Raw genomic sequence first — 25,819 nt, 5'->3', positions numbered from 1 at the left:
TATAGGGCAGTTTTTTCCTTTCTGTTCAAGAGAGATCCTTTATAACATCTAGCCCTGGAAACTTTCACTCATACAGTCAGCATTCCCATTTACTTCAATAGCCACATTCTTGCAAATAAGAACAACTCCACTGGCTGAGAGCACACAGGAACCTTGGGCTCAGCCTCACACAGATGTGAAGGATTTTATTGTCTTTTTCTAGGCAATGCTTCTGCTATAGTATTTTTACCAGTATTTTTACCAGGTATTTTATATACAAAAAAAAATCCTCATTTCTCGCTAGGCTTTTTTGTCCTGAAGAGGTTTTTTGCAGTGTCACAAAAGGTATCTCAGTGTTCCTTAGACGTGCTGGCCTGATGGCATAATTATAATGCTTAGCTCCAAATAGAATTTAAATTTCTTTCCACAGAGATAAAACAATTGGTTCCAAGAAATGGCTGAAAGCTCACCAATATTTTTGACAACCTGCTACAGCTGGTAGTTGCACTATCTTGTTGCATTTTGTGATTAATTTTTAAGGTAGGGTCCATTCCAAGACCATTTAAAACCTTTGAAATTTTCATGTGCTTGCTCCTTTTAATCTTCCTGCAGGGAACCACATATTTCATGATAGCATCTGTGCTGTCCATGACCCATCTGTACACCTTTTCATGCCAGGAGCTGGAATTTACTGAGAGGAACTCAATTCTATCAACTTTGTCCCAGAACAATACAAGACTGTAAACAAGATCTTATTGGTTCTGTATTAGAGTGGTAAAATAATTGGTGTATTTTATTTAGAAACAAAAATTACTGACAAGCACAATTATTTTTGGGGTTCAGTGCCAGTCCAAAGAAGACTTGCCCCTCTAAAGCAAGTGGTAAGCCTGCCTACCTGGATGTCAATGGGCTGCCTGCAGATTTTGTCAGGATGAGCAGCTTTGAAGTCAGACAGCTTCTCCATGTCCTTAGATCTCGCTTTGTCAGGCTTCTCAAACCACTCTGTCCATTCTACATCTGGAGACAAGTGCAAACAAGTATAGTCATTTGAAAGTCAAGCTTAATGAGTGCAGCAAAAAGGCACGAAGCATAAATATGATCTCAGATATCATTCACAAGTTTCTTCACTGATGATCTGATTCATGCCTCTTCCTGCCAGTCTGTCAGCCACTTTTAATGATGCTGTGAAGTGCAACCAGCCAGGGAAGAGAAGAGTTATTAAAAGCTTCATAATTGGCATGTGCACTGTAAGCATTATTAATAGATACAGATTTTGGATCTGTGTCTGCCTTAGCTGCCTTCTCTGATCTTCAGATCAAGTTGCACCAGCTACTGTGTGTTGTCTGAAACATGGACATGATGACTGTGCAGTGAAAAGAAGAGGTTGTGTGTGATCTCTGAGACCATAGGAGATGGAATTTCATACTCAGTGCAGAGAAGGAAAAAGGATCCCAATTATTCAGAGGGTCCTAGAGACAACTGGGGGAAGAATCTGTGAGTGCTCATTAATTGGTTTAGTGACGACATAAATAGCAGCTAGCAAGTCCACTCTTCCCAAATGGAAAAGGATTGCAGGAAAAAGGATGATTCACCCTATTTGTCAGCTGTCTAGCACCGAGTGAAATAGCCCACAGACCCCTCACCTTGAACCCACTCGCTCGTTGAAGAGACGTTAAAATGTTCTCCATTCTCAGCTTTGAATAGTTTGAATACTTTGGCCACAGCTGAGCCTTTGTGACCTGTTGAAAAACCCAAAACATTGGTAGAATCATTGAAATCAATTGGAAAAATCATTGAATGCAATTAATAAGAGTAAGAACTGAAAATATTGTGCTTATTTGCATACTTTGACTACATTATTCAAAATTAGCCCTGCACAAATTCCAGAAAAATTTACTAATCTTGTAATGAGGCTTCAGACACTTTTGTAACTGCATGGATAATGAGGAAGAATAGCTTTCAAAAATCAAGAGGATAAAGCCCACAGTTATTTGTCATATATTTCTATTTTGATTTAATGTTGTAGCAAGCTGTGTTATTCATGTCATGAGAAGACAGAGACTCAACAGTGTTCAGCTTGCAAGAAAATGGTTTCACAGGAGGACTTGAGGCTACTGATTCAGGATACACTAATTAAAATTTCAGCTGATGTGAACTTGTGTCTTAAGAGAGGCAGTGTCTGAGCTCAGTGAAGTTTCATGGATTTACACTGGTGCAGGATCTCACCTTTTATCTAAAGGTTTGGATAACCTAAGCTATCCCTCACTCAGTTGCTTCAGATGCATCAGTGGGAAGATGCAATATATAAAGAGAGCATTCAATTAAATGTGTCAAAGCACCAATTGCTCATAGCTTTGATGTAATGCAGTGGGAAGTAAAAACACCATTGGCCAAATTAAACTCAGCTATAACTCCAGTAACTCCCAGACATCACGTCAAGACAGCATTTTGTGCGTTAAGTACCTTGATATTCAATGTGGTCTTCAACAGAAGAGGAGGGATTTCCTTTAATGGTAATAAAACTCCATGGGTGCCTGGAAAATGAAAATGAGAAATGATCAAGTAATGTCAAGTATGAGATGCATATGTTTTATAGCCCTATGTTACTAAATTTCTCAGAGGCACCACATCCAAAACAGTCTCATTAGTGTCACAGGCAGAGTAGTTAAAATTAATATTATCTTAACACTCTATATTTCTTCAGTAAATATATCAGAAGAGAAGCAAATTTGAAGACAAATCCCCACCTAAAACATGCCTGTAACAAGTGTGTTTGTTTTTTAAATGAATGTTTGAAGAAACTTGTGTATGACAGACCCAAGAGACACTGGCAACTCCTTGGGGAGCCTGAAAAAAAATCCTCTGTGTGTGTGTACATGTGTATACACTGAAGAATATGAAAAGAAGCCACTTCTGCTTAAATAAATTTAGCTCAAGCTGAAACCTTGTATATGACAATTGTCTTTGGAATGACCCATGAGAATTTCTAATAGACAGACTGGCTGGCAAAGGACAGTAAAAATTCTTAGATAGTCTCTGCATATCTGGTTTCCTTCTTTGAACATTGAACATTGAACAAGGATAAAGGTTTACAGCTCTGAATTGTCTATTCAAACCTGATCCCAAGTCAGAATTCAGTTCATTATCATCTGATGGTTTTTGATCAAGTGGGTTCAATAGCTATCAGCCACCCTGGAGGATGAGAAAACAATGGAGACAGGGACTAAAGTGCCTCCCAGCCTTGGGGCTGAACCCAATTAGGAGGGGTCAGGGGGGATTTTTTATCTTCAAAGTAGAGGTAGTTCAGGCATATCTGCTCTTAATGAATAAGAGAATAAAAAATATGCTTTTAGGGTGGTAGGGAGACCGTCCTGAATTACCAAAAACTCCCATGGATTAGGTCATGTCTCTATAGTTATAAATATCTGGTCATTTTAATTGCATCAAGAGTCTTGCAGGTCACCTTACATTGGTGCAAGTGAAGTTCCAAACCACTCTGGTCTGGAACTCCAGAATAAAACACATTCAGAGAATGACAGAGAGCCACTGAAACACACCCAAATCAGGAGCTGGGATTTGCTGGGATTTGCTGCTCTGGGCACAGCAGGGGCAGGCTTGGGGTGAGCTCTGGTGCAGCCCAGGCTGTGCCATGGCCCTGGTGGACACGGCTGCTCAGGGGACACTGTCCCAGCAGCATCCTCAGCCCCAGCCCTGGCCAGGCTGGGTGGGAGCTGCCAGCACCACTGCCTCAGGAGCCTGCCAGCGAGCCAGATGCTCCTGCTGGAAAATTTGCCTCTGTGCCAATTGCTGAAGGCACTGACAGGCTGTGATCTCCATCCAGGGAGAGAAGGGGGATGGGAGCAGGAAGGACACTTTTTATCACTCAGCACTCAGGATAGATTTTTTTGTTATTATTATTATTTTGGTAAACCAATTTTGAAACAAATGACAAAATATTATGGTGCCTCAAAAATAAGAAAAAAAAATTAAAAGAATAAGGAGTTATTCACTTCTGCAGCTCAAGGTTTGGCCCCATTTCATGTGTTAAAATACTTGTTTCTCCCTGTTATTTTGCCACTAAAAATAGTTTTAAAGTCGTTCAACCCTGACACATAAGGACACATGCAATCTGTTTGGGCTGTATGAAATGAAGCGACCAGGAAGTCCAGAGCCAAGGAGGAGATATTTGTGTGGAATTCCAAAGAGAATAACTATGTCATCAAGTGCAAAAAGGCTTTCTCTTCATTTATTAGTAAAAGGGGAAAAAATGCCTCACACTGAAAGAGTAAACACACTTTTCAGAAGGAAAACAATAGGAGAGGAATGCAAGATTTTCCTTTCATTCCTAATGAATGTTCTGGACTCAGCAAATAGGGATTAAAAGAGATTCCAGGAGCACAGAAACATTTCTGAATAAATCAGCATTGTGCGTCGGCTCTGCTACAGCAAGGGGGAGTTGCACAACTTTGCAATCTGGTTGAACACTGAGCAAGTGGAGATGGACAGGAATTTGCCCATTAACCCCCACCAACACCCCGTCCAGAAACCAACACAATCTATGACTGAATTACACTCATCTTCTCCCAGGGGTGCCCATGGCCAGCCCCAGCCATCCTCAGGAGCTGAGATTTGACAGCCAGGATTCAGCAGGAGCAGCCAGCAAACCCCAGTGCTGGGCAGGGAGTGGTGACAGGAGTGTTAGAAATAAAAATCCATCTGCTCTCCTCAGTCAGAGCCTGCCATGGCCACAGAGGGTAAAATGCGTACACATGTGTGTAATTTTCTCATTCCGAAAAGATACTAAAAAAAACTTTCCAAAAGCACCTGTCAAGTGCATACATCCTAATTCATAGTTATAGATGTACCTGAAATGTAAACCACTATATCTAAATCTTGTTACACTGAAGGGGAAGTTCAATTTGCTTTAGAGGAAAAGCTTGGATACACCTAAAGCTGCCTGTGCTCCACTGTGCCATCTAACTGCCTTTCTCAGTCAGGTCCCAGCTGCCATCCAGACCATGTGGTTTTTGAGAACTGATGAACTTAAACTCTGAGAACACTCCTAAAAATATGTTATTTTAAATAATGCACCAGATATTTTTCCACACACCAGTATGCTGGTGGAAGACAGTGTTGGCCAATTACTACTTCATTATTTATCCACATGTCTCTATAATTCATGGAATGCAATTTTGTGGTATTTCAGATAACAGCATGGCAAGGATTAGCCTTTTGACTGCAAACAATACCAACACTGAAAGTCACACTTCCATGGATGAATTTCTGCAGTATTTCCCTTATAAACATTGATGGCAAAATGATGAGAAGCTCACATTAAAACACCACAGCAGCCTAAAAAAACCAAGTGCAATTTACTTTTATAAACATGTGCAAAACCCATCAATTCCTTCCTGTAGCATCACTGGGGGAAAAAAGTGTAATGTTCAAAAGTCACATTCTATTTCCATAATTCCAGCATTTGAAAAAAAAACCCAGCAGGCTACTGGGCTCTAATATGGGGTCTAGATTTGAGAGCAAGAATTGCAGTGATGGAGATAGCCTGGCTTTGGAGACCATTTCTGCCCCCCTTGTTGATTCTTTGAAATGTGTTGTCTGGTGCCCAGGAGCCCCTGTAACTTTTGACACAACCTCTTCATCAACCACCCCAGATCTTGCTCCATCTGTGTGTGCCCAGCTGACAGATGTTTCTTTCCACAAACTCCTGTATTGAAACACTTCTCCCTACAAGGCAGATTTTGTGTCTGTGTGTGTGTTCTGCAGACACTCTCTTAGTGCCTCATAAAAAAAAGCCTACATAAATTCAGATAAACACAAAAAATATAATGGCTACAGTTGGGTAAATAGCAAATATTCTCAACAGTCTGTGTGCCAACACAGACACTGTTTTGGCCACAGAAGTATTTACAGTCCACACCATAAATCTATGTTTGCTAAATTTCTGTGCTGCACAAGTCCCCAGACCTGTATTGGACAAGCTGAGGAATGTGCTGTATGTGTGTCTGTATGTAGCCAGGGCTACACAGCAATTATTGTACCCTCCTTAATGCTCAGCCCATCTAATCCTCTGTGTGTGTATGAATATGCTTCTTAAATCTTTGGGGGATGGCTTGAAAATAAATTGGAATAAGCAACCTGTGGGAACAATGTCTTGGAAAACCATCTTTTTTAATGTGAATCATATGCTATTCCTCAATCTGCTAATAAAAATACCCAATATAGACTCTGAGTGCATCTGAAACTATCCAATTAACTGCTAAAACTGCACATTGAGATGTTTCCCTCTTTTTTTATTTTTTTTTCCCATGTGAAAGAACTTTGTGACTTTGAAAGAGTGGAACTATTTGGACATCTCAGGAACATAATAAAGCCTCTGTGCTGGGAGAACTGGCAGGACTGGCACATACCTAAACCCAAGGTGGAGGAAATGCTTGCTGCCCAGTTTGGTCATTGCTTTCCTGGCCAAGTCATCCAAGTTTCTGGATCCTTCATCATTCACTGCGACCGACAGGATCATGCCATTTGCAACTCTCCCCAAATACTGAGCCAGGCGGACACTTTCCTCTTTTGCTCTGTAGGTATCAAACCTGAAATGATCAAAAACACCCATAAACATTTACTGCAGCAATCACCACACCTTCATGTACTGAAAAGCAAGTGCTATAAAGAAAGAACTCTTTTGTATTGCTCACTGTAATATTACCCTGCTGCAAAAGCACTTGTCTAGCAGGGTGTCTGTTAAACCGAATTGATGAAACTCTAATTGACAAACTGCAAGGTATAACACTGCTCACTCTGTGGTTTTGGAGATGGCTGCTCTAGGAGGAATTGTACAGACATGCAATTACACACCCATTTGAACAAGATGCTGAAATGTGTGTGCTTGAGCTTGCTGAGATGCTGTCCCCAGCCTGCTCCCCAAGATGCTCCCATCCAGGCAGCCAGAGGGTCACTCACCGATCGGAATGGACAACTGCCCCTGTCTTTGGGTCAATGACATGGACAATCACACCCCGGTGGCCCCAGCTCCTCTCGAAGTAATATCCACCTTCTTCCATGCCACCAGGATGCAGAGTCTTGTTCAGGAAAGTCCAGGAGAGCTTTTTCTTTCCATGGATCTCAAGAGTGCCACCTTTGCTGACTCCAAGGTACTTCTGTCCAAAGTAAGGATTGGGCTGGGTGCCGTCATCAGCTCTAAAGCAGGAAGGGAGGAAAGGGACCAGATTTGGGTTGGTTCTGAGTCAAGGAACCTCTCTCCTTGTGCTGCCAAGATCCAAGGAGAGAAGGTTCAAAGTTTGCTGTGCGTTTCTTTCAGGTATTCCAAGAATCAGGAGCTGCCCCCATTGTACAGAAAATAAATTATATTAAAAAATAGTAGCAGCTACCAAGGACTAAAAGCAATCTGGAACATAGCTTATACATGCTTTATTCATTATATCCAAGCCAGAGGACGCCTGGAGACCAGACTGAATGGGATTTCTGTGTTTTGAATTCTGGAGGCAGGCAAGACCCTAGCCAGGAGCTAAGAGGTCCAGTGGTTATTAAATGTTAATTTAGCATCCTTGAAATTTTAAGAGATCCTGTACCAATCTGCAAGACAAATGTATTATCCTTCAGCTCACAATTCCCATACAGAAAGAAAGGAGGTTTAGAGAGGAGAACTTTCAGACAAAAATAACTCCTCAGGTTTTAAGCCCATTCTGGAAAATCAGTTTGAGTTGTGGGAAGGTGCATGCTGATTCTCTAGCATGCCCAAACACCCCAGTGCTCAAATCCCAGTAGAAGAGAAAAAATCCCAAACCTGCATCAATTTTTGTGGACCATTTAAATTGTTTAAAAAGTTACTGGACTTTTCACAGAGCACAGATGATAAGTATACCTGAGAACATGCAATTTTAAGGAACATTTTCATTCCCTGACCTGGAAGAGAGATGCCAGAAGGTTCTAAGGTAGTATTTTATCATGCATACGTACCGCCCATATAGGATGATAACCACATTGCCTTGGTAAGGGCACAGCTCACTGCCAATGTGCAGCTCTCCATCATTTTCAATGAGTATGTGTCTTGTACGCAGAATGATGGGCTGTGCATCATCTTTGATCACCAGTTTTCCTAAATAGAGAAGGTTATGACATTTGCTTTATCACCCAGCAGCTCTTGTGAGGTTGTGGTATCACTGTGCTAAACTCAATGCTGAGCTGATATCTCAGTTTTTGAAAAATTCTCTTCATACACCCCAAAAGAGCTCTCAATACAATTCCTGAAAACATTGGTTTTTATTCAGTCCAGGTCTTGAAGACTGCAAATAAAATTTACATGGAAGAGGACTCATTCAAAACTGAGAGTTAAGATGAATGGAAGCTATTCATGCCAGCAACACTATGGCTCTGTCCTTGGAGACAAAGAGGGACATAAGCATCTGCCCTGTCCTGAGGCCCTGATAACACAACTACTGTGGTGTGATGCTATTGGGCCAGTGGTTTGGTAAAAAAAATGTTTTTGAAGCAGATTGCAGAAGTAGAACTGATCATTACACTGAGCTACTCATGTAAATTCTCCAGACAGGACAGAAATTAGCCCAGGTACAATGGCTAAAGAATCTCAGCACCTCAGCTACCACCCAGCCCTGTACTGAGGTAAAGCTGTGTTTGCCCAGTTGCCACCCACTTCTCAGCAAAAAGCAAGAAGCTCTCCCAGCACTATCCACAGGGATTTAAACAGTACCAGTGGAGAGCAGAGTGCAGGCAGCCTTGGAGCAGCAGGTTTTACCTCCATCAGTGATGTGGATGGAGTGCACAGTTGCAGAAGAAGAGAGCAGCACCTTCCTGCCGTTGCGGATTTCAACGCGGTTTTCTTCGTTGTGACCTGGGTTCCACACTTCTAACTCAGGCTCTCTGTCAGGACATGTGACAGCTGCTTCTGCTGGGCAAAGATGGAGAGAGAGAGGACAATCAGTGTTTGTTGGGAGGGCGACAGGAAGCTCTGCACCTGGGCATCTTTACAGTGTCATTCAGCATTAGCCTCTTGGCTGACTCCCCGGAGCACAGCAGTACCTCAGTGCACCAGGCACACGTGGGTCGCCACCAAAAGAAAACAAACAAGCTCTATGGTTTTCTGTTTTCTGGAAGAATGGAAAAACCCAATGCAAAGGAGCCTTGCAGGGGATGCAGTTTCTAGAAAACTACTGAAAAGGCACTTTCACTGAGCCCTTCCTGCAGTGACATGTAGCTCTGTTCATACCATCTATACACAAAGCCCAGGGAAGGTGTTGATAAAAGGATAAAACTACCACCTTTAAAAATGCCCCCAAAAACCTGCTTTGTTTAATATAAAAATGCTAAAATATGTTTGCATTATATATTTTCACTGGAGACAGAAAGAAAAAGAGATCAAACTAACATGGAAACACCAAGGACCAAGCAATTACCAGTACATCCAGCAACAGAGAGCAACAGGAACCTCACAAGTGTGCCTGGGTTTGTGAGCTTTTCCAGGCAGAAGCAATGAGGATTCATTCACTTTGGGATCACACATGTGCAGTCTCCACACACCAATTTGATGATGGGCTGTCATGACGTGTTAGTCTGAACAGCTCTCATACCACATGCAAGAGTCTCATGTTGCAACTATTTATTTCAGATAAAATATTTCCCTGGTAAAACCTCAGTTGATATGTGAGCCTCTAATCAACAAATATGATATGTCTTACTGTAATCAACAAAACTGTGAGTGAGAGTCTCAAGTGTGATGCATATTTTCTGAGGGTAGAACCCTTTCTAATCCCAGGAAGCTGAGGTCAGCGGAAGTTTGAACAATGAGTCCTTTGCCTTCAGAAAGGGCTGGGAGTTCTCACCAGCTCTACAATTTTTATCCCTTTAAACAAAAACACCATGGAGGAAAGCACAGGACCAACAAATCAGTGATGATGGGCATGGGATAAACACCTTGACCTCAGCAGGGTTATGTCTCTGGAACTTGGTATAGGAAAGTTGGGTGGGTTTTGACCCATGGGTACTAATGCCTCCAGGTAATGGAAAGGACAATGATGTGAATCCAAGCAAGGAAACATTTTCTGCTACTGGTGCAGTCAACTGGCAGTTGTTTTGTGCTGCTACTGTGGAACTTGAAGGACATAATTCCACTGCAACCAAATCAAAATCTGTCCATCTGCATTCAGTTTCCCTTCACATTCCTCCACCAGCTTCATATCTTAAGAAAACAATAGAATTGGACCAGCCATGGGTTTAAAGACTCCAGAGCCCCAATAAATATCAATTTTCAAGGTGAGTGAGGGATGTTTCATGTGGGCTGCATAGACCTGTCTCTCTGAAAACTTTCCCCATATACATGAAGTAAATCAGAGAGGGACAATAATCTACCAGGCAGCAAGTCAGATACAGATAAACATCCAGGAGCTGATTTTGATACCACTGTGCCAGCTGGAAGCTGGAATTGCATTAATAATGTCAGAGGCACTCCCTCTGATTTACAGTAATTGAGAAAAATGAGGAGGTGTTTCTGGGTTCCTACCAGAAGCCACACAGAATTAATAAAAGTTAGAAAAGATAAATATTTCAGACATGGAATGGGGCTTGCATTGTAAATAGATGTTCAAATATAACTGCAATACACACTGACAACAATTAAAAAAAATAAATCTGTTATTTCCCTGAGAATAAGGATAATAGAAAAAATTTGCTCATGATGAGAAGTGATATAAAACCAAGAGAATCAACTCAAATGTAAATGCATCATTTATCAATTATACCTTAATTAACCAATTCAAATGTAAAGGATAAAAATCTTATTCATTTTTCCATTTACTTGACTATGCAAGGAGCTTCCTACAGTCTCAAAAGATGACTTGTGCCCCCAGACTCATTATTTTGAAACAGAGGCACACAGGGAAGCCTAAGGGGAAATCAAGAGGAATTTAGGCTGGTGTTTGGGATGACAAACAGCAAAAGCCAACAAGCCAGAAGCAGAGGACCCAAATTCCCAATTTCATTAACCAATTCGTAGCAGGAACTTTGCACATCACCAGCATCTGCTGTGCCAATGACACCATCAGGCTGAGCATCTTCTGCCAGCTGGTCCAGTTACCTTGACAGCTTGATTACTGCCTTCATTGTCATTTTTTAAATAAAAGTGCAAATTCTAACCCAGCACAAGGAATGAACTGAGTGTTTGCTTCTTGACCAAAAGGGCCTGAGCATGACAATGAGAGGTTGCTCCATGCAGCTGCAGTGTTTGGGGCAAGACATATGGGCTCTTTGTTCCAAACAAATACAACCCTCCAAACTAGCTGTATATAGAATATGTAAATCAAGCTCCCCTTTCCCCCTTCCCTAAAATGCTCAGTAAAAAAACAGCTTGGAAGAGGCAAAACCCAAGGGACAGGGATGTCCCAGGTCAGAGCTTTTTGCTCTCCACATCTGGGCTTGAGGAATGCAGGAGAATGCTCGCTTCCACCTCCCTCAGCCACAGCTATTAGACCTGAGGTTTCTTTTGCTATTTCTTTGTGGCAGTTTGTTGGGTTTGTGTTTGGTTTAGGGATGTGTGGCAGAGTCTGAGGCATTGCTGAGGGTACTTTCACCTGCTCAGAAATTTTAGTCTTTGACACTCCAGCTGCCCTTGACTGGGTAAATTGGCACACCAGAAAACTGCTTTTCTCCTCAGTTTTTTCACTCTTTCCTTGACTCTTTTTATACAAAGAGTGAAAAGCTGATCAATTTAAACCTATTTAAAAAAGCATTACAAACCATACCCTTTTTCCCCATGGCAAGAAAACTTACCTGTGCTTACTGAAGAGACTACAAACAGAAAAAACCCCAAACTTCCAGCCAGACACTTGGAGGTAGGTAGAGCCATTTTTCAGGATCTTCAATTCTCTCTATGGATAACTGTGAAAAAAGAATATCAAGAAAATGTCACTTTTTTTTTTTCCTCAGCTTATTCCCTGCACCAAAAAAAAAAAAAAAAAAAAAAAGATAAAGAAAGAAGAAGAGATTAAATCCAGTTTTATGCCAGACCACATCCAGTCCCGTTCAGCTCAATGGCTGAAAACACCTTTGCACTGATTCAGGACCAGCCTGAACAGAGCAAGGAGCCATGGGCAGCTCCTCACCCTTTGTTTGGTTTAGGATCAACCCACTCGGGAATCCAAATAGACACTCAGAGAGCAGCCACCAGCTGTAACCAAAAACGCCTCAGGAATGTGGCATAAACACATCCAGTGTCAGGCCTCTCTAGGGCTGCATATTCACGTGTGCTAGAAAGTAATGAAACACAACAGAGAAGGCGTTTGCAGAGTGACAAATTTTCGTGGAGTAACCTTTCAGTGGCACCTCTCTCCCCCCGAAATACCCACACATTTTTAGCAGTGGTGTTCTGTGTAACCCCCAGATAAACTGTACTCACACTTCCAACCTGAAGCATGCAGTTTCTTAGATTTCAGATCTAAGAAAATATTGTCTGTTTAGTGTGCCAGCTCAGAATTTTCTTGCAAAAACCAAAAGCTGCTTTTGAAACCAGTCTACCTAATGTTGTTTTTGTTTCTTCCGTAGCCAACCCCCAGCAAAAACAAACAAGCAGTGTCATGAAAGTCAAAGTTAGAATTAATGTGATTCTCTCTGGTCTCCAGTGATTGATTCTGCAGCTCTGCCCCGGGCTCATGACAATTTATTGACATGTGTATTCACAGGGAGGCAAGGACACCCACTTCTGTATTCATAAGGCACTGCTTAAAATTCACATGTAGTCCTTGGAGTCTTTAGGTTTTATCATATAAGCCAGTGTCTGGGGAATATCAAAGACATTTTTTTGTAGCTGTCATGTCACATCCCACTGCTGAAACTGGATAAATGTATGCATCACACAGTTTAGTTCAACACAAAAAAAAAACCACTGAAAAACAATTCCAGGGTACCCCAATTCCTTTAGGGCAAAAACAAATGCTATTTTTCATGTCACTTGTTAAACAACAACAAAAGCAACAACAAAAACACAAGAAAAAGAATGAAAGAAACCAGGATTTATTATGGAGCAAATTTTGTAGTGTATATGTAAAACACATCTGTGCTGTTCATAAAAGGTGCCACAGCTCAAAGTACAATGACAGGTTCAAAACACATGTAATCCAATGATTGCAGTAAAAATAGCACCAGGACCAGATTTTACAGGAAATATTTTGCCAGGGAAATGTTTGTTTGCTTTGGTGTAGTGTATTTGACAGCCCTGAGCTCTGGAAACAGCATAGTCCCAGGGCTTGGTAGAGTCTATCAGGTGCTGAAATGCTGTTAGAGAGCAGTGGAAGAGAGGAATGCACTTAGCAGTGCTATAACTTTGAATGATGCACATTATCAGAGAGCAGCGCCGTCACCATGGAATTTGTGCCAGAGCCAGGCTGCACGTGTCTGACATTTTAACAGCATTCACCACCAGCTTTGGATAAGCCAGAGCTCTTTCAAAGAAACATTATTAGAGGTACACCCAAAGTACAGCAGTCACCATTAAAATGCCAGGATTTGTTAGTGATTATTGCACAGCCTGATCTGCAGACCCAGTCATTAGGCTCTGCTGGAATGATTGAGGAAGAACTAAACAAGAGGCAATACCACAGGATGGTCATTGCAGAGGAGCAGCATTTCTCACAGTGTGCACACAACTATGTGTTAGTGCTCCAGAAAGCCAGATTCCAGCCAGTGAGGTTTTGGTCATAAAATAGATGATATAAGGTTTCACAGGAATAAAAAGAAGGGACTGTTTTTCTGACAGTGGCATGCATTTGCTCACCTATTGCTGTGTAGGTAGCAAAGAAATGTTTTTGTTCTGGCCCATTAAAACCTCAAAGGAGCTTTTTTGAAACCTTACCTCTGACACAGACCTGTAGCAAACTAGTAGGAAACTACATCAAGAAATTTCTCAGCCTTTGCTCTCTTTAGAGCCAGGAACTGCACAGTACTCACCATCAGGTTGTGGAAAATGGCTTCTGATTTTATATCCCTTGTTGCTCACCAGGGACTGCTGCTCTGATTGCATCCATCTTCATCAGCAGAGCTCAAAACAAGCAATCAGACACTGGGAAGACATGTCATTTTCAGAGGCATCAGCTGTGTGCCCGGGCTCTGATGTTTTCACAGTGTCTGATCTGCCCCAGTCCAAAGAATATCCTGCTTATTTTGTGACTGAGGCAGGGTGTTTGATTCCGAGTTCATTGCAGTGTTAGTATTAACTGGCACTTGCCTTGGAAAGGCTGGGAGCCAAGAGGGCCAAGAGGATCTGACTCCTCTGATTCAGCTCTGACTAACACCAGGCTGGAAAAACGCTGCTCGGAGGATAATCTCAGGAATTTTCCTTCCAAACCTCTCCATTCAGCATCTTTCCCAAGTACTGGCTCCAAGCAGTGGCGTGTCTGGTTTGATTGTTCAGTATGAGAGGAGGAAGAGATAGTGACTGCCCTGGTCCCTGTGGTGCAGGAGCAGGCTCAGGAGCAGTTATCTCCTGCCAGGCAGCGCTTCCCTGGCTCAGCAATGGGAGCCCAGGGGATACAGCCACGCATCCTTGAGCAGGCTCCAGCTCTGATGTAACCACCAGTGTCAACAAATCTCCCTGCAGACTGGGGCTCTCACAGCACAAGGGCCATGCAAGTGGCTGCCTAAGCCTCACATCTCCAGCCTTCCTCAAATACCATCTGGGACTTCTCTCTTGGGCGAGAAAAGCTTTTATATCTAGCCATTAAAAGCTGCCTGGCAATGGCAAGTGGGACTCATATCCTTGGATCTGGCAAGGCAGACTCTCTGAAATGATTCCCAGCTGCTGAACCTTTCCAAAAAGTGAACAATAGCAGCAGACAATGCTAAAAGTAGATGCAGGAAACCATCAGTCCTCAGCTGGCTGCTACCAGGTGTCAGCAGTGATGCTGTACTAGAAAGCACACTGCAGAGAGGAATCCCTTCCACCACCCTGCCCATGGCTTTAATGCTGGAGGCAACACACTGAGGGCAATTCTGAGAACGAAACAGTGAAGAAATGCTCTGAGGAAGCTGGATCCTCACAGGATGGTGGGGTCACACAGACACCCTGAATCTGAAGGGTCAGAGCAGAGCTTTGGGTCATTCAGAAACACACACCGTGACTCGCCCCCTTGCACAACTCTGGACCAACCACCCAAACCTGGCAACAAAATTTTTTAAAGTTACCCCCAGTACTGGGTGTTTAGAAGTGCTTTTTAAGACTGAACTGACACTCTTTGGAGGATGCACCTTCAGCATCTGCTGGAGGCTGCTCCTTTTGGTTTGTCAAGCAGGGCATAATGGGATCATTCACAAACCATTAAAAAATGAGGCAAGGAGTGGAAAAAAGCAGCAGCTACCTGATGTCTCCTGAAAAAGATGTCAAACAAGGGCAGCAAACCATGTGGCTCCTGTTGCTGCTACTGCCCAGTGAAAGACACCACCAACCTGCATGGGGGCAAAGCAGGGATCCAGCACCATCCCCAGAGGACAGGGAATGCTCACAGGGAAAAAAAGCCTTTTACATGATGGGGAGTGAGCTCCCAGCAGACACTAAAGTGGCCCAGGGGCCCCTCTGCAAGGGAGATGCTCTCAGAGACCCTGAGGGGTCAGTGCCAGGGCCGTGGTGCACCAAGCCCAGACCCTCCCACAGCCACCCCTGATGCTGAGGCTGCAGCAGTTTCTGGTCTGAAGCCTTGCTGCATCTTTCCTCATGCATATGCAGGGAGGCCAACATCGATTTGGAAGCTGATCCTGAGAGAGGGAGGAGCTGTTGAATTAACGCCTCTGCTCCCTTCTTGCTGACACTGCATGGCAGCAGGTCCCCTCGCCCTGCTCGTGGAATTTTGCATTTTAGCCCCGGCTGGGAAGATGGATTTGAGGTGCACATTTGCTTTTCTGACCTGAGAACATGCCAGCCCTTGCTACAGTGACATACAGAGGGGATTTTCACACACCCAGCCGCAGGCACAGCCAAAGCCTTCAGAAAATAAACACACGAATTTCTGGGGATTGCTAATGGAAATGCTGTTCAGTCCCAGAGCATGGCAGGCATAGCTGCCTCTGCTCCACATCTTTTTCTTCTGCTTGCCACCCACACATCAGCTGCTCGTTTTTACTAGCAAGAGGAGGAGGATTAAACTCAGGAACAGACTTTAATTCTCAATGAATCAATACTGGAGTCAAAAGCAACATTCTGACTGTTTTCCCAGTGAACCTTGGTTTCTTATAAATTTATCTAATAACTTTCCCAACAAGAAGGTTCTGCTCACATATTCTGTATAAACATCACTGCAAATTCCTTGGTTCCTAATGTCCATAAAAATAGATTCTGAATGAGAAGCAGGAGTTAGAGGAAATTTTTACAATGAATAAATTAAAGAAAAAGAAGGTGTTTGCTAATTTGTTGTAATATTGGCAAACTATTTTGAGACAGAAATAAAAGGGGAAAAGTAGGGGTTTTAAAGCTATACTTTTTTGAAGAATTTACTCTTTTTTTTTTTTTTAAGGCTTACTGACTTTGAAGAGGAAAGGAAGCAATTTTTGGCTCTGTTTAAATAAAATCATTTGCAATTCCCATCACTCCACCCATCTGAGGCTGACTCTCAGTTTCACATGCTTTCGAAGTGCTCAGCATTTCACTGAATTAAACCCTCCTCCACCACATGAAGTTTTCAAAGCACCAAAGCAGAGGGAAGCTGAGCCCCACTTGCTGAGGCTCAGGGTGCACTGACTCTGCTGTGCCTGCTGCCAGCCAAGCTCGTGCTTCCAGGGGATGCCAGGAATGCAGAAATGCTCTGGGGATGACCAGAATGGCCACACACCCCGAATGAAAGGGATGTGCTGGACACACCTGGATTAGCTGTGAGCCCACAGGACACACACAGTCCCTGTGGGCTCCAGCACAGTGTTTGGATATCCTCAGGAAATCCCAGGAGGAACAGGGCAGCTTCCTTCCAGCACAACACCCATGCAGCACTTACCCCACAGCTTCATTCCCACAGGCTCCTGGTGTGTGCCAAGCTAGCAGCAGCCTCTGAACACATCCCCTTGCATGTCCCTGCAGGCAGTCCCTGGAGGAACAGTACCCTCTGCAGAGCGCCCCTGCTCAGAGGGCTTTCTCCCTCCCAAGGCAAGGAAAGTGAGTGCTGTGGCTGAAGAGGATCACAGCATCCTGAACCCTCTTCAAACTGCTGCTTTTAACTACCCAAATAACTGCATCAGGATGTAAATATTTTTCTTTTTGCTTTTGTGGTACTTCACTGTTTGCATCTGGCTCGCCACGACTCCACGCCTTCCTCTCCAGGACATTTGCCATTTGCTCTCCTTCTGGAGCAGGAGGAGGAATAGAGATTTTTCAGAGGTTTAGGCACATTCCTCCCCTTCCTTCACCAGGCTCTTCCTTTGCCAATTGTTTAGTCTCAGCCTGGGGTTAGAGCTCTGCAAAGTTTTATTGGGATCCAGGGTCTGGACATGTCACAGATTATCAAATAAATCTCCCAGAAGCTAAAAGCTTGCTCTGTGAGTGCTTGTTCCAGTGCTGGGCTTATGCTTACCAGCCAAAAACATCTTGCTTTTTTCCCCCTGTGCAGCATCAGAAATCACAACAATTAGGTATTAATAGGAGTTCCAAAGGACTTCAGGGATCTCCCCAGAGGGTCAGTTCCAGCTGCTCAGGCTATTGTACCATTCTCTTTCCCATGATGTCCCTCGCATCATGATTTATCTTTCCTTTAATGGGCAGCATCACTGATTTCTCCACACTTTCTGCCAAGCCAGGACCCCTTCCCCAGCCAAACCCAACTCTCACCTCTCCCACCTGGTGTGGGGATGGGTTTCCTTTTCTGCCTGTAAACCTTCTGGGTGTCCTCTCAGCCCACATCCCAGAACCATGGGTGTGATGGAGGCAAGTGTCCCATCCAAGGCATTCAGTCCCCACTCAGAGGCACAAGTCAGCTGGCCAGCACATGGATGCCAGAGCAATCACTCACCAGGGAGCAGAAGTCTGGCCAACAAAACACTAACCTTTCCCTGTAGCAGCTTGTTTGGCCATTTCTGAGAATGCCAGAGAAACAACAGGACATCAGTTACACAACCTTCACCTACCTGTTTGAGCAGCCCTTGTTATTCAATGGCAGGGGTGATCTGAAATCACCTGTCCCACCTCTGTTGTCACCAGGCAGCATCATGTTCAAGCCCAAGTGACTCTTTCATCATTTCAGGGTCACTTTGTGCCTAGCTGCAGGCAGGGAGGCCATCAGTATTTTTCTCACTTTGCATATAAATCTCTTATTTTTGTCTTTATGTCAAACAGCTGCAGCATAAACATAAAGCAAAGAGAATTAACCAATAATAGTGACAATATTTCAGTCCTCAATGGGAGCCAAAAGTCAACACAAGCATTGCCTGAAAGGAACACAAAACTTTACTCTGAGCAGCACATACTTTATCCTGGGTTTTGTTCCTGTAGGTCCTTAATTAAGTGTTCACATCAGTTAGACAAACATCATTTGAGTAGTCATTAGCTTCAGACAGAAACACATTTGTAACTCCTCCTTGTGCTCTGAGCTCAGTTTGATTAGAAGACTTTGTCACAAGATCACTGCACACTGACCAAGCAGAGGTTGCTGAGTTCACCTAAGATGCCACAGCAGATGGACACCTTTTTAAAAAAGCAGACATTAATGGGTAAAAGCAGGAATGAAGGGAGAATCCCCTACCTTTGCTTAAGTTCATGTTTCCCTGGAATTGCTAAATTTCCACGCCAAATTTCATTTGTAGTCCCACAGTTACCACAGAGCAATGCTTGCCTTTAAAACTTACCTTTGGTACCAAATCACAGACATGTTGAAACACTTCCCCCAGGGAAGGGCAGCCCACAGACTGCTCCTGTTCTTCTCTGTAAGGCACTGCTTGAAAAATAAAGCTCTGCCACAGAGGGTAAGGTGAGAATACATTTATTGGTTATAAAATATACAAGTGAACACCATCAGTTTGGTACAATCTGGTAAGAACAGCAGGTTTTGGTGGTGGTGCTGGGCTCTGCCTGGCTGGTGCTCCCCAGCAGTGCCCCAGGGCACCCCAGCCTTTGCAGAGATGTGCTTCAAGCAGGTCTGAGAAAAAGAACATTTTAGTGGCTCAACACTATTATCAGGACAGTGATATTCCTACAGCTTCAAGGGAACATAATGCTGAAGAGAAGCAGCTTTCTGATAACCAGCATGATTAAAGACTTCAATCCAGGATGGTTTGGCTTGTCCTTTATAGCCAAGCCTGGCAAAACTCCCTGAAAAACAGACACAAGGAGAGGAGTGACCCTCTGGGTGTGGCAGCTCACTTACCAGCAGCAGAGCCTGGGCTCCCTCCACACATCATGGACCTTTCTTAGCTCTTCTTCTACTTCTTGAATTTAAATTACAGAAAATACAGGAGAAACTGGAAGGAAGTGGGAATGAGCCTCAGTGAAATTGTAAACTTGCTGCCTCTTGGATCTGCTGGTATTTCAACAAGCTAAGCAAGGTACCCAGATGTCAGTTAGCAAAAATATTATTTTACTCTTTATTTTTAAATAAAACTGGTACTTCTACTTATCTGACTACCTGAAAATGGTTAGACACTTTGAATCCTTCTTTTATTAGTTTACATCTGTTTCATCCTGTTATGCCTTAACTATCCCTCATGTCAACTCTGCTCTGGTCCTCTGCTGTCCCAAAGTACAAAGGCATTATGTATTCTTCCATTTTAATAATAATGTCTTGTGTTTACATTATGTTTTTCATTGCAAAGACTCCCAAGGCTATTTGCAGCTGGCTGGATTGAGACCATTCCTGTAAACACTCCTAATTTAAATAAAGTTTTGCAAAACCAGGAAACAAGACCCTAAATCCTGATCCCGCTGGGGTCAAGAGGATTGGGGGTTTTTTTTTGCATTATCCTTGGCAGAAGCAATGTGTGCTTGGGAGAAATGCTCCAGCCTGCCCTGAAATGCAGCCCCCCCAGCACAGAGCAGTCCTGGAGCTGTGAAGTCAAAATAGTCCAAATACCTGAAACAGCAGGAGGAAGCTCGTGGAGCAGAACATGATTCCCCAGACTGGAAACCAGGGCAGGCACACGGGTGAGCACCCTTGCCCTTAGGAAAGGCAAAGCAGGGGCAGCTTGAGATCAGCCAGCAGCAGCTCAGTCCCACTGCCAGCACCAGGAAGGCACCAACAGGGCAGGGACAGCACAAAACCCCAGCCAGAGTGTCCCCAGGGTGGTGCTGGCCCTGCCTGAACCAAGCTCCCAAAACAGCCAAGAGGATGGCACAGGTGGTTCAGGGAACAATGTTTGGCAAAACAAACAAACAAACAAAAAAAAGATTCCTTTTTAATAAAAAAATTCCTTTCAAAAGTATTCAGGGCTTTGATGAAAGAATGAAACAATAAAGTTTCAGGGCAAAAACAAAAAAGAAAACATCAAATTTTTGCTTTTCAAAGGATGAAAGAAGAAGCAGCTTCTCACGAATCAAACATGCACCGAAATGCAATCGCTGCCTCTGCTGTAAAGACTGTGTTGTCCTCCACTGGAATGGTCATAGCAATGAGCTTTGAAATTTCAACCAGAAATTGATATGAATTTCAGTAAAGCAGTGGGGGAAACATCCCCAGGCCCCTGCAACCAGCTGTCCCACCTCTGTCCCAAAAAATAAGAAGCTGGAAATACAGTCAATTTTCCATCTGATCTCTGAAATCTGCATCAAGTTAGGTTGCTGTTTTCTTGATTTCCTTAGCACTCACATTATTCATCCAAACCTGGACTCAATAGCCTCTAGTTTTCAGTAGGAAACCCAGCATGGACTTTCTGGACTAATGAAACCAATGGATTTCTTGCAGCAATACAAGGTAAAACTATAATAAGGACTCTCCCAAACGGTTGATTTCACCATCCTTCTATCCAAAACAATAAATAGTTCTTATTTCACTGCAGACTGCTTTCTTTTTCATCAGGTTCTCAGGTTATGATTGTTTTTCCTCACAAAGAACTGGAACTTTCAAGATGGAATCTTTATTAGATGATTCTCTCTTTTTTTTGTTAGCAAACCAAGCTCCCTTTAGGATGAAAAATTTGCAGCATGCAATATCTCACTGGCAAAATGGAGTCAAAATCCTGAAATAACTCTCCTCTTTCTCACCATCCCTAAGCCAAGAGGTTTTCACTGGGTTTCACTGGCATATTGTGGTGGGAATATATTGATAAGCACTGTATAACTGCATGTACATTTTTGGATGGGATACAAACCAGTAATTCTTCTGGGCTTTCCAACCTAATTAAAAGCCAAAGAAACATGATAGAATAAATACATTTACCTCCCTTGATAATAGGCTTTGCTAAAGCTAACCTGACAAAAACTGACATTTCAGACATGCCCAGCAGGTCTCTGATATTTCTAGAGCACACAAGGATAAGTGATCTGAAAAGAAGAGCAGTAATTACTGCATGATTGCAAAATATTCCTTCATTAAGGATCTTCAAGACCTTTAAGCTCCAATACTGAAAAGTATGTAGGAGCATGCTTGACTTTAAGAACACCTAAATCCCCTTAATTTCAATCCCTTGTAAACTCTCCATTTAAATAGTCCTAGATTAAACCTGTGCTTCACATGGAAAGCCCAAATGACTGTGAGTGCATCCCTGACTTATGGGAGTGCTGAGACTCTGAAACCATCTACATCCTGGCCCTGATTCTCAATCAATCTTCAATCTTTGGTGCTCACAGATGTCCTTTCAGTCCCCAGTGAGTTGTTCCTGCAGGGAATTGCAGGCACAAGTGGTCACATTTAGCTGAATGCCTCACTGCAAAATCTTACCAGGAAAACAAACTGAATATACAGACATTGCATGGATCTGTGTCCCTTTATGCACATCTGAGACATGCACACACTCATGTGCAGAAATGCAGATGTAATAACTCAGCAGTGTGCTAATCTTTGGCCATGAACTGCTCAGAAATGCCTTGGACTGAAAGTCTGTTTTCTGGCTACTTGACCTGCTCCTGCCAGCAGCCAAGGATATATCTATCCATCTCTGTTGTTCCATGTTTATGTGGCAGCACAGAAAACCACAAGGAATGTGGGATAGACACAAACAGAGCTGGTCCAGGCCATTGCCAGGACCCACACAAGGCAGGAGAGCCAGCAGGCAGGCAGCACTAGTCACTGGCTCCCAAAAAAAGTGCCACTGGAAAATCTGGCACACCTATGGTTTTCATCTGTCACAGGAGACAAAAACAATCAGTAAGAATAAACAGAAATGGACTTGTTTCCAAAATGGAAAACTGAATCACTGGCTGCCAGGAAGTGGCAGGGCATGGGGATGGGTGCAAGTGTCATTGCAAGGATCTTATCTCTCCATGCTGGAAAATGACTGGCTTATTCAGAAGAAATTGCCAGTTTTCTAGAAAAACTGTTTCTGTCTGCTCTAATCTGTACAATCCTGGGGGAGAAATGCTGCTCCTCTTATCTGGCTGATGCTTGGGATTTGTGCATTTTAATTTGTGTCAGATTTCTTCAGAGCACAGGTTTGGTTATGAAATGACATCATTTTCCTTTCTTTGTCTATCAGCCACAGGTTGCTACACGAAGTGGAGTCTCAGCAGTTTTCTTACCTCTCTTTCATGGATGTTTGAACATTTGCAGTTACTGCAAGGGCATTTCTGGTAACTGTGCCAAAGTGCTGCCTACCATGACTGCTCCTGAACATTCATCCAGCACCACGAGGAATATCCCAGTGCTGGTGAGCAGGAGCACTGTGCCATTTACCTGCAATGAGAAAAGCAGAGGTTGGGCATATGGAGGCCTTAGACTATGATCCTGCTCCTCCATAAGGGAGTTACAAGCAAGGAAAATATCTACATCTTAAAAACACCTATAATTTTAAATGTATCCCATACAGAAAAGTGTGGATAAATAAGTATGGATAAATAAAAAAAGTATGGATAAATATATATATATAAATACCTATAATTTTAAATGTATCATTGGTACAGATGAAGTGACATCATTGATTGTTGGTCAGTGGAAGGAGGAAGCAAAACCCCTTCTCAAAGGGGTACAAAACCATGGGCAATGAGGTCATCAGCATCTTCTGTGGATTAGTAAGACACATATAGGAAGCCAAGAATCCTGAGAGTAAAATGCTTAGTTTAGCCTTAATACAGTTTCCTTTCATGTGGGGAAAATTACTGTCACTGGGCAAAGCAGATTTGCCCATGGAGCAAGGGAGAGGTGCTGAGACAGCAGAGAGGGGAATAGAAATTACACATGCATTTTTTTGTTGTTTTCCCTGAAAATGTAAATATCCAAACCAAACTATTCCTTCTTGGAAGGCCTGTCCCAGTGCCTCAAAATTGTAGCAGAAACAGCTCTTGCTCTTCCCCTACAGCAAGAACTCCTTCCCCAGGTTACACATCTCAAGATGTTCCATGGTATTTACCTTTAGACAGCCAGGTGCTCTCTGAGCAGCCTCCTGGCACTGGTGTGTCCTCCCAGCATCTTGGGGACAGCCCATGCTGTGAGAACAGAACCTCCACCAAGGAGAGCAGCAGCACAGCAAGGTCAGGCTGTCAGAACACTGAGCCCAGGATACACAGGACTGCAGTGCACACAATTTTCCAAAGCCTGCAAGCACCAGGAAGTTCACATCCCATCAATCTGAAACATGCATATCTCCAGGGAATATAAGGCCAGGCTAAATGTGGGAGCCAAGTGTTAAAAAGTGACTTCAGCAAGATGTCAGAGGATGCTGAATGCAATATGGGGTCAAGGGTAAGGGAAACATGAAGGTCCAGGCCATGGGTGGGCAAAGGGGAGTGACAAAGAGCAAACACAGACAAAATCTTTTGCCTGTCCTGGCTGTCTGACCATCCTAAGCGTGGGAAGTGTGTGAAAGTCTGGATGCAAGCACAGCAGAGAGCAGCCACCCCAGCAAACAGACCCACAGGTGAGCCACTGCAAGGGGCAGCTGTGATCTGCCCTGTCCTGTCCCATCTGCACCCTGCAGAGCCCCCGAGGAGCCAGCACACAGCCTTGTGGGCAGGGCACACCACAGCCAGCTCACTCAGCCTTTGGGGAGCTTGGATCAGAAATTTAAAACATCTCCGACTTTTGCATTTCATTCAGCAAAACAAGAACAAAAGGCGTCCTCCTTCATTCTCCAAATGTTCTGTGCCTTTCAAGATTTAGGGTAAGAATCCCCCTTTAGGCATTACCCTTTACCATTTGCCTGTACCAGCCTTTACCTCAGCTAGGACTACATGTGTTGAAATTAAAACTTCCTTAGAAAAACAACACTTTGCATCAAAGCCTCAGAAAAGACAAAGAAGCTTTGAGGATTCCACACCTGTGCCACAAGTGCTGCACACACAGGTGTCTGTGCTTCACCATGGGGAGGATGCTCCCTCCACTAACACCTGCTTGCTAGTGGCTTGGAATACATTTTTGACTGGCAAGAAACCTTGGCTGCTCATATTCCTTAAGGATGCTGTACCAGCTTTGCTTGGCATTTGTTAGCATTAATTATGATTCAGTAGCACGCAAGCGTGTAAGCCTTGGCAGTGTCCTTGCAAGAATTATTTCAGTCACCCTTCTCTGTCTAGACACATATAAGGCATGTGCAGGGACAATCTGACAGTTCCAAACCTCTTTAGTAGTGAAATATAGTTCTTTTTATCTTTTAGTGCAATGCCAGCAGAGATAATCAGAAAAACAAACTTGTTTTTTCCCCCACATCCTTTGTAAACAATGGCTTCCAGTTTGCTTTTTCCTCCCCTTCCTCTACATTAGAGCAGTGGTGTCAATTCTTCTTCCTAGGTGATAAAAGGCCTTTTTTTTTTTTCCCTAAGAGCTCAAATCCTCATCTGAATAGAATACAACTCCCAGTGACTTTAATTGAGTTAATTGTAAGGGAGAACAATGTACTTGCTCTTCCAAGGGAACTTCCCATTTCCTTCTGCCAAGGCTCAGCAAAATTCTACAGCAACTTTCCTTGGAGATAAAGCTTCCCCTATTTAACCACTACTTCAAATTCAGTAAAACACAAAACACCTTAATGAATGCAGATGTAAAGTGGGTTTGTATGTCTGCCCTGCCAAGAGACTGGATCTGGATCCTTATGAGGATCTCAAGTGAGGGTGTGCTGCTGATAGCAACCTGCAATTACACCAGAGACAACCTTAGGAACTGCCTTGCTAACTGGTTTTCATCAGCAAAACCACACTGGCTATCAATGCCCAGATATACATGATCCCTCAAGTGAGAATCCTTTGCTCAAATTGTGATCCTGATTCACATTTGTATTCATTATCAGTATTTATAAAAGGGTTGTTGCAATTTGAGGGATCCTCTGATAAACACTCTGGCTTGAAGTTGAGCATGGATTTCACACATTTTGCCTGGCTAGAAAATCAAGTGCAGATCTGTACAAGCCTGAGATAGTTCTGCAGGATTTAGAGTGGGGTGAACATACAGCAAATGAGCAGAAAAGCTGCCTCTAGTTTTTCAGTTATTCCTGGTAATCAGAATTACTTGCTGGTCTGAAACACAGCACCCATGTCTTTGGAATTCAAAGCTCATCTAAAATAAGCCCTCCCAAGAGTCCTTTCTGGTTTAAAAGAAAGAAAAATGAGGGGAAGAGGTGCCATGAACGTGCACCCAGGTGGTCACCATGCCCCCAGGCCTGGTGACATCCCACCAGAGGAGCAGCAGCTGTGCTGAGGCTGTAGTGCAGGGGGACACAGGTTTGCCTGGAGTGACCAGCACCAGCTCAGCCCAAA

General features: G+C 43.4%; 1 protein-coding gene across 3 annotated transcripts in view; it reads right to left on the bottom strand.

The window, feature by feature from the left end:
• The window catches only part of CEMIP (cell migration inducing hyaluronidase 1), a 101,631-nt gene that overhangs the window by 38,770 nt on the left and 37,042 nt on the right, over positions 1 to 25,819 (bottom strand). The window contains exons 12-20 of one of the 3 annotated variants that reach the window (XM_071441378.1): positions 22,655 to 22,808; positions 11,794 to 11,901; positions 8,768 to 8,920; positions 7,972 to 8,110; positions 6,955 to 7,191; positions 6,405 to 6,584; positions 2,443 to 2,513; positions 1,623 to 1,718; positions 875 to 996 (exon numbers count right to left, since the gene is read on the bottom strand). In XM_071441378.1, coding sequence (XP_071297479.1) covers positions 875 to 996; positions 1,623 to 1,718; positions 2,443 to 2,513; positions 6,405 to 6,584; positions 6,955 to 7,191; positions 7,972 to 8,110; positions 8,768 to 8,920; positions 11,794 to 11,869 — 1,074 coding nt within the window. In that variant the 5' untranslated portion in view covers positions 11,870 to 11,901; positions 22,655 to 22,808. The remainder of the gene's footprint in view (positions 1 to 874; positions 997 to 1,622; positions 1,719 to 2,442; positions 2,514 to 6,404; positions 6,585 to 6,954; positions 7,192 to 7,971; positions 8,111 to 8,767; positions 8,921 to 11,793; positions 11,902 to 22,654; positions 22,809 to 25,819) is intronic. The other 2 variants (XM_071441379.1, XM_071441380.1) reach the window with 2 other exon arrangements.

The sequence above is a fragment of the Agelaius tricolor genome, unplaced genomic scaffold (genome assembly GCF_023055355.1).
Source record: "Agelaius tricolor isolate 1412-34295 unplaced genomic scaffold, bAgeTri1.0.p SCAF_16, whole genome shotgun sequence".
Lineage (NCBI taxonomy): Eukaryota > Metazoa > Chordata > Aves > Passeriformes > Icteridae > Agelaius > Agelaius tricolor.
This window is presented reverse-complemented; position numbering and strand designations above follow the sequence as displayed.